At 36.1% G+C, this 12,463-nt stretch overlaps 1 protein-coding gene across 33 annotated transcripts in view; it reads left to right on the forward strand.

The window, feature by feature from the left end:
- Window positions 1-12,463, forward strand: part of LOC123932319 (sarcolemma associated protein) — a 149,790-nt gene that overhangs the window by 130,161 nt on the left and 7,166 nt on the right. For 23 of the 33 annotated variants that reach the window (XM_045990207.1, XM_045990210.1, XM_045990208.1 and 20 more), the window contains 5 exons: window positions 1,451-1,573; window positions 2,610-2,684; window positions 5,729-6,049; window positions 6,501-6,618; window positions 10,159-10,330. In XM_045990207.1, the coding sequence (XP_045846163.1) occupies window positions 1,451-1,573; window positions 2,610-2,684; window positions 5,729-6,049; window positions 6,501-6,618; window positions 10,159-10,330 (809 nt within the window). The remainder of the gene's footprint in view (window positions 1-1,450; window positions 1,574-2,609; window positions 2,685-5,728; window positions 6,050-6,500; window positions 6,619-10,158; window positions 10,331-12,463) is intronic. The other 10 variants (XM_045990228.1, XM_045990230.1, XM_045990236.1 and 7 more) reach the window with 1 other exon arrangement.

The following is a 12,463-nucleotide window of genomic DNA, read 5'->3' on the forward strand; positions in this document are numbered from 1 at the left end:
TGGTTTTGGAAGAAGAGAAGTTTTATAGTTATTGTGACAGTGCTCCTACCACTGGAAAATCTGTCTCTCTGTCTTTTTACATGCCTCCCCCCTTACCAAGAGATAAGTTGAAGGGAGAATTGATACATTGACTATAATAGATGAAACCAGAGTCAAATTTACTTTTCCCTGCATGAAAAAGATATAATCTGAGTATGAAAATATGTGTGTGTAACATCTAAAACCTTCTGTAATCATATCGTGAAACTTTGTTATCTCTTTAAAAAAAAGATATTTTTTAAGATTTTATTTTATTTTAGTTTTTTATTTGAGAGAAAGAGGAAGAGTGAGCATGATTAGGGGGAGGGGCAGAGGGAGAAGAAGAGTATCTCAAGCGGACTCCTCACTGAGCCTGGAGCCCACTGCAGGGCTCAGTCTCACAACCCTGAGATAACGACCTGAGCCAAAATGAAGAGTTGGATGCTTAACCAGTTGTGCCACTCAGGTGACACAACTAAAGATTTTATTTTTAAGTAACCTCTATTCCAAACATGGGGGTTAAATTTACAACCCCAGGATCAAGAGTTATATGCTCTACCAACTGAACCATCCGGGAACCCCTCTTAGCTCTTTTGTAATGAAGTTGTTATGCCTGGGCTATGCCTGGGCTACTTGTAAACCAAAGCAATAATCAAAAGAATGCACTAGAAGAATATGACCTAATGATGATATATTTTTTTTAGGCAGTGTTCAATAATAGAAAATTTTAACATGGTGAAAGATGAGGAGAGTTACAAGAGAGGAAAGAAAGACATTAGGAGAGGGGGCATATTTGAGATGTAATGTTGGATCTAATTTATTTTGTTAAAACCATTTAGGTTATATCACTTAATAATTTAGCAAATATTTGTTATGTGTTTAGTGTTGGGAAAATACTCATGACAAAGTGAGTATGGTGGAGATTTCAGCCTGGTTTTTATTTTGTTCTCACAAAGAGAACAATTTTATTCTCTTCTTTTTCTTGAAGAAAAGTTTGTTTTTGTTTTTCCATTTCCAGTTGATTCCAAGTGGAATTTTTCTGACTTGTTATCAAACAATTTCAAAATTGATGAAGAAGAATGGCATATGCCCATTTTACCGAATGTCAAGGCTTACATAAGCTCTACATGAGTGATATGTATAATTTAGTATATATAATATATATTTCATAATACCATTACTATTTTGTAATACCATTTTATAATACCATTGCCATGAATTACTAATATATATTTAACTGTACTTGTGTTCTTTCTCCAGGGTAAAATGACTAAAATGCTTAATATAATTTGCTTCTAAAGTTTATTTAACTCAGTTATGCTGTGTTCTTCAGCTATGCATGTCTAAACATGAAAGAGATGACTAATATTTGGTTGTAGAGATTATAGTATTGTACTAACTCTTGCTTTTAAAATAAACATATTTTTGTCAGATGACTTGCAGGGTGCACAGTCAGAAATTGAGACAAAACAAGAAATTCAGCATCTTCGCAAGGAATTGATTGAAGCCCAGGAACTAGCTAGAGCAAGTAAACAAAAATGCTTTGAACTTCAAGGTGAGATCAAAATTACATTGATTCTTTAGGGGATATGGAAACAGTGTGATATGACTGAGTCCAGAGTCAGAGTATCTTGTTCCATATCCACAACTTTATTAGCTATGTGATCTTAGGACATTCATTTAACCCTCTATGAACATGTTTTAAATCAATAAAGAGTTAAAGTTGCTCTACGTCCTTCACGTCATTGACGTGAGTGAAGACCAAGAAAGACCCATACCAATGAAAGATCTTCACAGTTAATTATATATTAAGTACAACAAAAAGAAAAAACATATATTTGAATTTCTAAGTTTTAGTTATACTTAATCTTACTCTTCAGTTTAAGATAAGGGAAATTTATATTCCCTGTGATTTTAGAGTGTATTCTTTAGTAAATGGGAACAACCAGACAAGGTAAAGGTATAGAATCTTACAGTTTCCCAACCACTTCTTTTCTAATAGTTTCTTTATCCATAGTGTCATAGGCCAGTGGAACTGGTGATATTTATTCCCTAGAGCTTACATTTCCATATCATTCACAATAACTACCTAGTTGCATCACTTGGTACCACAGAAGGTCTTAGAGCAAGAAGAAAGTGAATGGCCTATGTAGTCCTCATGTTCTCTAAGATGATCTTTCTGGACGGGGGAAGATTCACGTTCTGAGGAGGAACTGGGAGCTTTTCGTTTGTTAGTACTCACTGTATACTTGGCCGTAAACATGAGAGTTTTAAGTCTATTTTTAAAATTTAAGCTCAAAATGCTGATTAACAACTATCAAGAATGCTCCTCATGTAAAGAACAGCAGATAATCTTGGTGATATAAGGTCTAGAAAACTCTGCTACTCAATTGACTAGATTTATTACTTACTACCGTTTTGTGCTCCTAAAATCTTTAAATTATCTAACTGCTAATACTGATAATACTTACTGCTTAGCTTTTGTTTCCTTCAATAAGCTTTAGGTGAGAATTTCTTAGAAATTTCCAGCTGCTCAATTCTGAATACTTACATTAACTCACAAAAATAGATATATTCTGTTTTATTTTTAGCTCTTTTGGAAGAAGAAAGAAAAGCCTATCGAAATCAAGTTGAAGAATCCAGTAAACAAATACAGGTTCTTCAAGGTATGAAACACCCCAGGGTTATTTGGAATTATTATTGTTTGTAGTGATTCAAAAGGAATGGAAAGTACGAGTGTAGAGTTCCCATTTTTCATGTCTTTGGTTTGTCCCTAGAATCTGAGACTATAACTAGGCTCTTGGTGGGCATTTGTTTTGTTTTCTTTTAAACACTATTTCCTAGTACTCTAATAGTGGACACGTGGAGTGGGAAGAGCATGGGTGAAGACATGGGTTTGGTAAGACTTTCTCTCTCTGGGTTATATAGTGAGTTAGTACAGAGCGGGTCTTTGGACAGGATATCAATTTGAGCTACTCTGTGCATCAGCACTTTTAGCGTGGTGACATTATTTCTAATGCTCGTAACATATTGCATTGAGGGGCGCCTGGGTGGAGCAGTCAGCTAAATGTCTGACTCTTGGTTTCAGCTCAGGACGTGATCTCAGGGCCATGAGTTCAAGCCCCATTTGGGCTCTGCACTTGATGCAGAGTCTGCTTGAGATTCTTTCTCCGTTCTTATGCCCCTCCCACTTGTGCTCTCTCCCAAATAAATAAATAAAGCTTTAAAAAAAAAAAACAACTATTTGCATTTCAGGAAAAATTATATAGCACATGAAATAGAATAATGATCCCTGCAGTGCCTTCATTGGTAGAGGCTGCTCTTCATGCTCACAATTTTGCTGTCTCTTTGTGTGAGCTATCACAGGTTCATTGCAGAAAAGACCAGAAAGATCCTTGCCTGCCAAGGGTTTACTTCAAATCACAGTTCTGGTACTGTTAGGCTTGAATTATGAGAGCCCTAGGGGAGATCTTTCTTTCCCATGGTATTATAACATGCCTAAAGCAAAATTAATTTTTCTTCATTGTCAAAGAGGGAACTAATGTTATTTTAAAATTCTGGTTTGAGTTATAAGGTGAGAAGAAATTAAATAGACAATCTCAGTTCAGAAAAAATGGGAAATCATTGTATAAGGCCTATGATGTTTGCCTTAAAATATCCCAGAGAAAAGCAGTCTTAGTTTGTTTTTTTTTTTTCTTATTTTTGAGTGGGACATTTGAGTTATTTATGTATTTATTTTTAAGAGAGAGAGGGAGGGAGGGAGTGCAAGCACGCCTGGAGTGGGGGAGGGATAGAGGGAGAGGGAGAGAGGGAACATTAAGCAGGTTCTGTGCCCAGCATGGAACCCGATGTAGTGCTTGATTTCATGACCAGAGCCAAAATCAAGAGTCAGACACTTAACCAGCTGAGCCACCCAGGCACCCCCACGGACATTTGAGTTCTTTAGAAATTTAAATTTAATTATGGTCAAGTTAAAATTTCTGGGGTAGATTGTATGTCTTTTTGAAGAGAAAATTCTTTAAACTCTTGTAATTTAATATCTTTATCCATTAGCTTATGTAAATCTGATTTCAATCTATATTTGCATTCTGTAGTGTGTATGGGCAATTTTCCCTAAAGATTCTGTGACATAGGGCTGCCTTTTGTCTTAAAGCATTCTTACCTGGGCATCATTGAGTGCCCCCCTAGTGCCAGCATGTTGTTTTATGACTTTATCCACAAGTGTTAATCACGCTGACTGTTGTGTCTTCATATTCTGAACTTGTTAACCTCTCAGTGATTCCTGCAAACTGAAAAGGCCTCATATTTTTGAATGCTTTTTATGGAGCAGCCTTCCCCTTTCTCAGCCTGAAATTCTCTTAAATATTTTAATTATTCTTTTCTACCTAAGAAACTTTTTCTACCAATACTTTTCTTGTGTTATAGTAACCAAGACTATTTTTCTCTTCTGAACCAAGTATTTTATACGAATTGTTTCAAGTTCAGTCCTTGGGGGCCCAGGACCAGATCTGTTAAAAAAATATACCTCCTTAATTAGGCATTATTCATTAATGTTGTCAATTCATTAATTCAACCAGCAATTCTTGGTTGTTTGCTAGTGTTGAGGATAGAGTATGCATGAGATGTACAGTCAACGGAAAAGATAAACCGTAAGCAAATATTAAATGTGGTGTCCAATAAAGGCGGAGTAATGGGCTAGAAAATGAGAGGACTATTTTTTTTTTTTTAAAGATTTTATTTATTTATTTGACAGAGAGAGAGAGATCACAAGTAGGCAGAGAGGCAGGCAGAGAGAGAGGAGGAAGCAGGCTCCCTGCAGAGCAGAGAGCCCGATGCAGGGCTCGATCCCAGGACGCTGAGATCATGACCTGAGCCGAAGGCAGCGGCTTAATCCACTGAGCCACCCAGGCGCCCCGAGGACTATTTTTAAGTAAGACATCAGAGAAAGCTTTTTTAAGGATCTGACATTTAAACTGCAAATTGAATCAAGAACATCAAAGGTTTTACTGATGCTTACCATCTGACCAAGCAATTCTATGTCTAGGAATTCACCCTAAGAAAAAAACTAGGATTGCATTATAAGCAGTATTTTTTTTTAATTATATGAACACCATGTTGTTGTTGTTTTTTTTAATTTTTTTATAAACGTATAATGTATTTTTATCCCCAGGGGTACAGGTCTGTGAATTGCCAGGTTTACACACTTCACAGCACTCACCATAGCACATACCCTCCCCAATGTCTATAACCCCACCCTCATAAGCAGTATTTTTTATAGTAATTAAAAACTGAACAGCCTAAAATGTCTAAAATAAAGGATTAGTCCAAGAAGTCACAGTGTAATTTTTTTGTTATTAAAAGATACTCATCAGCAGGATAGGGGACACCATATATATTATAATCCCTCCCTGTTTTTGCTTTTATATGTATATAAAATGCATATAAAAAAATCTAGAAGAATAAATACCAAATGCTAGAAGCAACTTTCTCTGTGTGGGAGAAGTAAGAAGATCACTTTGGTTTTTTACTCTTTGTGTTTCTATATTTTGACATTTTCTGCATTAAACATGGCAAGCTTGTACTGTTTAATCAAAAGCAGCAAACAGCTCTGACAGCCTGGGCTGTGCAGTAGCTACAATCCCATTTGGGCAGTTCCTTTATTTGTAATTGCTTTGGACAAAGAGAATGATGGATCAATATACTTTTTTAGCCCAATTACAGAGGTTACACATCAATATTGAGAATCTCCGGGAGGAGAAGGACAGTGAAATCACAAGCACTCGAGATGAACTGCTTAGTGCCCGAGATGAAATTTTGCTTCTTCATCGAGCAGCGGAAAAGGCTGCCTCTGAGCGGGACACTGACATTGCCTCGTTACAAGAAGAGCTTAAGAAGGTACGAGCTGAGCTTGAGCGGTGGCGGAAAGCAGCGTCTGAATATGAGAAAGAAATCACAAGTCTGCAAAATAGTTTTCAGCTTCGATGTCAGCAGTGTGAGGACCAGCAGAGAGAGGAAGCAACAAGGCTACAAAGTGAGTGTGCATATTTTACATAAAGCTCTTAACTCTTGACAATGGTAACTTTTTAACGTGCACAAAATAACCATTTGAGCTGTTTTTCTCTTTGGTAACAGTTTGGTTGTATAAAGTAATGTTTTTATATTGGGTCCATAAACATTCTTCAGGTCCACAAGTTCTACAATAAATTGAAATTTCTTATAATTTTATATTTTATTTTAATACTACTGAATTATTTGTCTTATAAAAGTGAAGAGGGAAGAAAACATTACTGAAGTTCAAAGTGATGGGACTTACCTAAAGTATAGAGACAAAATAAGCAGTAACCAAAGAATAGCCATGTAAAATCTACATGTTTTGGGGGGCGAGGGCAAGTATGTTTTTCTCTGAAATATTTCCCTTAACCTTTGAATTATTATCGAAGTTATGTTCCTATATTAATGAGTATGTCTTGGGACTATTTTAGGTGAACTAGAGAAGTTGAAAAAGGAATGGAATGTATTGGAAACCGAATGCCATTCTCTAAAAAAGGAAAATGTTTTGTTATCATCAGAACTGCAGCGGCAAGAAAAAGAACTGCACAAGTATGCAAGGGCTCTTTTAGCTTCAAAATATTTCTTTATCTTAAATTTTCATCTGAATTAAATTTAAATTTGATACTTAAATACCTTTTTGGAGGAAAACGTTTAGCCAGACTCCTTTTGGCCGTTTGACGGTTAAGCAAACTAACTGACTACTTCAGCAGGTTTTTTGGTTTTTTTTTGGACTTCCATCATCATCCTACACGTCCTTTCCTTTTGGCACACTCAAGAATACACATTCAGGGACAACAGCACCCCTCTCCCCACCAAAGCCCTAAAAAACAAATAGCAAAGATCTATACTTAGTGATTGAATTTGTCCTATAAACTAAATGATAAAAATTTCAAATATAAGTTGTTTTTCTTTCACACCAATGATTCCTTTTGTTAGTAAGGGTAATCAGGAGATGCCTATAATAAAGAATTTATACCTTTGAAAAGATAGAAATTCCGCTTTTGAATTTCACATAAAAGAGTTTAATATAAATTAATAAATAATTTCATTTAAAGAGTAATAATATATAAAGTATATAAAATCAAGAACTCTTCAAAACCAGTCATGTCTTTCTAATAGCCAGTACCTTACAAGCAAACCAATGAATGCAGTAAATTTATGCCAGCAAATTTAATGGATTCCTGTTTCCCCACCATTTGTTGTATAGTTTAAAGTTGATTTTTTCCTTAAAAATTTGATCCATTCCATATTTTTATTTGAATACTATTTACATTCTAATTCAGAATATGAAAATAGTACATGTTTATTTTTGAAACTACTCCTAATTAATCCATCTGCCTCCCCACAGTACATCAGATATGGGAGTCTTACTCTCTTGTGAGCCTGTGTTTATATTTCTAAAGAACATCAGGGTTAGCAGAAGCTCAGTGATCAAGGTCAATGTCAGTTCCCCGTAAAAACAAGCTTTAGGAGAAAACAAAGGACTAGATACATCAGAAAACAGTAAGCCTCATTATCTCCTTATAAACAGTAACAATTGTAATAGATTATCCATTTTTAAAAATCAAGAACTAGTTGAAGGAACAAGGTGTGCAGATTTATTCTCTAAAATGCCTTCTTACAGTACCATTTATTAACAATATCTGTTGTGTCCTGTTTTTCCAGTCTTTTCATACATTTATGTGTATTACTTTTTAAATTTTAGAGGTAATTAGTAACAAAATGTAAACATGTTTATAACATAATTTTATAAAAAGAATTCCAAAATCTGAATAGGATGAAATAAAGGTCCAAACACAACTGTATTCACATGTGAGTGTATATGTATGTACCAGCTGATCATCCATGTTGACAGCACATTTGGGAAGATTGGTTTAAAATGAGTGTAAGATGATGCAGACATCCGGGGCGCGTGGGTGGCTCAGTGGGTTAAGCCGCTGCCTTCGGCTCGGGTCATGATCTCAGGGTCCTGGGATGGAGTCCCACATCGGGCTCTCTGCTCAGCGGGGAGCCTGCTTCCCTCTCTCTCTCTCTGCCTGCCTCTCTACTTGTGATCTCTGTCAAATAAATAAATAAAATCTTAAAAAAAAAAAAAAGATGATGCAGACATTCAAATACTTCGTATTTGGAATCTTAGGGAATCCATTAGTTCAATATTCTATTAAGCGAGAAATAGTAATCTTTGATTACTAATATTGATTATCGTAAATTGTTCCCACCTTGGGATTATTGATATTTTAAAGATTTAAGCTAATCCTTCTTTTTTGAAATGTAATTAATTGGAATCTGGCAGGTTGCTAAATGCTGTTTTTTTAATTATATCACATTCGTTGAAGTGTTGAAAAGCAGCAAACTCCTTATGAGTTAGGAGCATGCAGTTTAAAAAATTAGGTCCCAGGGGGCGCCTGGGTGGCTCAGTGGGTTAAGCCTCTGCCTTCAGCGCAGGTCATGATCTCAGGGTCCTGGGATCGAGCCCCGTATCGGGCTCTCTGCTTGGCAGGGAGCCTGCTTCCTCCCCTCTCTGGCTGCTGCTCTGCCTACTTGTAATCTCTCTCTCTCTCTCTCTCTCTCTCTGTAAAAAAGAAAAAAAAAAAAAAATTAGGTCCCAGAAAGGTGGAATATATATATCATTAGTTGCAGTTGTCTGTCTAAACTCACATCAACTATTTAAGACAAATTCTGTTCCCTAAACTTTTCTGGTGTAGTGGCATTCTGACTTTATTTGGCAAGCCTCCTCAGCACTTCAGTAGTATTTAGAAGTTAGTCTTTCCCCAATATCCAGGGGGGAGGGTATGTGCTATGATGAGTGCTGTGAAGTGTGTAAACCTGGCGATTCACAGACCTGTACCCCTGGGGATAAAAATACATTATATGTTTATTAAAAAAAAAAAAAAAGAAGTTAGTCTTTCTTCACAGAGTCTTCTATGCCATTTAGTTCCTAGCTATATTGGGCTGACATCACACCCCTTAGGAATCTGCCTGGCATACAATCAGAATGGGATTTATACTCCATAGTTCCTTCATTAATATTACTGAGTCTGAGTCTTATGATCCATTCTGAGAAGCATAAAACTGTCATCTTGAAAACTTTATTCCCCTTTAGCTATTCCTGTTGTAGATGGGAGCCATATTCTTTCAAACAGCTACGCTATGTAGGTCTTTGTTTTTTGTTGTTTGTGATGTAGAAGGGAGATTGAACACAGAATTTCTATTCCTGCCTATCAAGCTGTTTTCCTAGTGTGTAAATTGGATTTTTTACATCAAGTATAAAAGTAATTGTAGAATTTAAGCCAGAGAACAGCCTCAGAAATTATTGAGTTCAGTCTTCTTATTTGACAGCGGAAGGCAACTGAGACTCTCCCAGTTTTATTTGTGTGTGTAATGAGGTGCCTGGCACAGCTCTTAGAGCTCAGGAAATGGTTCCTCAGAGAAGGAAACTGCACTGGTTAACTGACTTGCTCAGTGTCCCACGACTGAACAGTGGCAGCACTGGGGTCTAGAACCCCGTCTCCTCGTTCTCCTCGTTCTTTGTTTCATGCTTTTCCCCCAGTTTGGTGTGTCTTTTCATTAAAGTAGGTTTATCTTTACTTGAATTGACAGTGGCTCCTAAGCTTTTAAGTTTTTGTCCCCTATCCTATTTGTCAAGTACTTAAATTTAAATAAGAAAATAGTTGAAACGTGCAGATTTCCTGGGAAAGCCCCACTCTGACTCTTTTTATGAAACAATTAATATGTGACATAACAAAATACACAGTCACCTCCTACTTCCACTTTTAAGATTTCAACCTCTGTGCATATTTCAATCTGAAAATAGAACACAGCTTTTAAACATGCAATTTTATGGAGCACTGGGTGTTGTGCAAAAAGAATGAATACTGTTACGCTAAAAAAATAAATAAAATGGAAAAAAAAAGAAAAAAAAAGAAACATGCAATTTTAAAAGTATTTTAATATTTTTTATTTATTGAACATATATTACTCTCTTTTATATATTTTCCCATCCCTCCTAATGAAATGTATAAGAAATTGAACTTCCTGCTGTGTCTAGTTTCTATGTGAATTGAATAACTGTCAATATTTATGTTACAGTTCTCAGAAGCAGAGTTTAGAGCTCACCAGTGATCTCAGCATCCTTCAAATGACTAGGAAACAGCTTGAGAATCAAGTGGGATCCTTGAAAGAACAGCATCTTCGGGATTCAGCTGATTTAAAAACGCTTCTCAGTAAGGCTGAAAACCAAGCAAAGGATGTACAGAAAGAGGTAAAGCGAAAAGACATTATGAGCCCAATTATGGTTGGACTTAAAGCCAAAACCAAATCAGATATTCATGCCAGTTAGAAAAAAAGGGAAGCAGAAGTCACATTACCTGTCACAAAGTTGATACTTGGAGCATCTCTGCTTGGTGATTTCTAGCTGTGTATCATGGTCCATATATAGAGAATTCATCAGTAGGGTTTGGTCTCAAAAATATAAATATATAAAATTTCATTAAAACTTTTTCTCTACCAGTTAGTCGACCTATATGAGAAGCCCTTTGTATACCAGATTACTCAATTCATTGTTTATCTTTCAAAGACAGTATCGTATTTAACTTAGAATACTTTTGGAAACATACCAGGGCCATACCATAATGCTGTCTAAAGCCCTCAGTAACACTGGCCTGAAAGTCACGCAAAATTCACTTCATAGCCAGCCATCCAAACATGTGTTCTGTGACCTTTTACTTTCTTCTCCTGCACTCCGACCCCTTTATCCCCCTTCTTCTCCCCTTCTTCACAAATGTGCATGTTCACTTTTCATGTCATTTTGCTTAAAACCTTGACTTGGGTGGCTTTCAAAAAAAATCATGTTAAAAATGATGAGGACTGGTTTTGGACTAGAAACCCCACCCACCTTCTTTCTGAGGAAAACCTTGACGTGAACAACGGGGCAAGGAGAGCTGCATTCAGTCCTGCCGCCTTATCCTTCCTGCATTGAGTCCTGGCCAGCTCAGGGGACAGGGAAGGCTGATGCATCTTGACCTTCTGGTCGGGGCCCATCCCCGACCAGAAGATTCACTTAAATGAAGGATTCATTATACACAGAAGGAAGTTGAAGACAACTCTTTGTCTTTAATAACAAATTTCTCCAAAATTGTTTTTAGGAAATCTGTTCAGTCAATGGAGTTTTTCTTTGCACTTCCCTTTCCTTGTAGTATCCTGAACGTGGACATGATTATTGTTCTTCTGTCTTCATGTTTGTTCTTAAAGAAAAAAACCTGTAACATTTTTTATTTATGTGTGGCCATATTGATTTTGTAATATGTTCGTTTTTATCTTCTTGCTAAGGATATGTGTTCTGGGAGCAATCTCATTTTATTTAGTTGGAACACACATTTTGTGCCAAAGTAAATATCCTAGTATTTAATACTGTAAGCACTTTGTGTCCTTCCAGTCCATATGCCATAATTCTTTCAAAATCTGGGAAGAATGCTATGGTTGGAAGATGATTCTGTTGTATGTTACTCTGAATGCATTGGCCGCTTTGTTGCATTATTTGTTTGCCTGGTTTTGGTCACTGAGCAATCAGTGAGAAATGCTTTAAGTGCTTCCACAAATGGCAGTGGCATGTTGTCACAGCATCTAAATTGTTGATAGATTTGGATTGCATTAAATGCAGCACATTTAAAAATATGTGTGAACTTGTCAATATGTTTCTTCTCTATTTTCTTGTTCAGTGTTTTCCATTGTGAAATGATGTGTAGTCATCACACTCCTTTGTAATGTAAAATTGCTTCTCTTTCTGTTTGTCCTGATGTCAACTACTGGATACTAGTCTGTAACTAAAATGTTCTTGTATCTGTGTAATCCACTGCAAATGAATTACTACCCTTTATTAATGCACATACATTCTCTTTCAACATTTCCCCCTTTGTTCTCCTTTCTCTCATAGAATCATGCTTAATGTGCACAGTATCATGTATCTTCAGCACTGTAACAGGCTAAAATATTACAAGCTAAGCAAGCCAGATATGCTTATTTTTATGAAGAAGAACCAAAGGTGTTGGTAATATTTTGTGGTATTTTCCTCTTAATCAGAACTGAGCTCCTTTCTCACCTTCGAGTTAGAAAACAAGATGCAGCAAAAATGCTATCCAAGCCAGGTTTGAAATTAAGGCTGCAGAAGGTGACCTTTTGTTCCAACAATTAAATTTCATATGTATGGCAACTTGTATTTGAACATTTAACCAAAAAAAGTACATGAGAAAGTAAATTTTAATCCTCAAGTATTAGGAGAAAAATAATGATACATCATCTTTATATCTGACTTAAGAAAAGATTCTTTATACTTTAGTAGGTATATCTGTATTTTACAAACTCATAAAACGTTGAGTACACAAGTCTATGGTGAAAA

The sequence above is a fragment of the Meles meles genome, chromosome 20 (assembly GCF_922984935.1).
Source record: "Meles meles chromosome 20, mMelMel3.1 paternal haplotype, whole genome shotgun sequence".
Classification (NCBI taxonomy): domain Eukaryota; kingdom Metazoa; phylum Chordata; class Mammalia; order Carnivora; family Mustelidae; genus Meles; species Meles meles.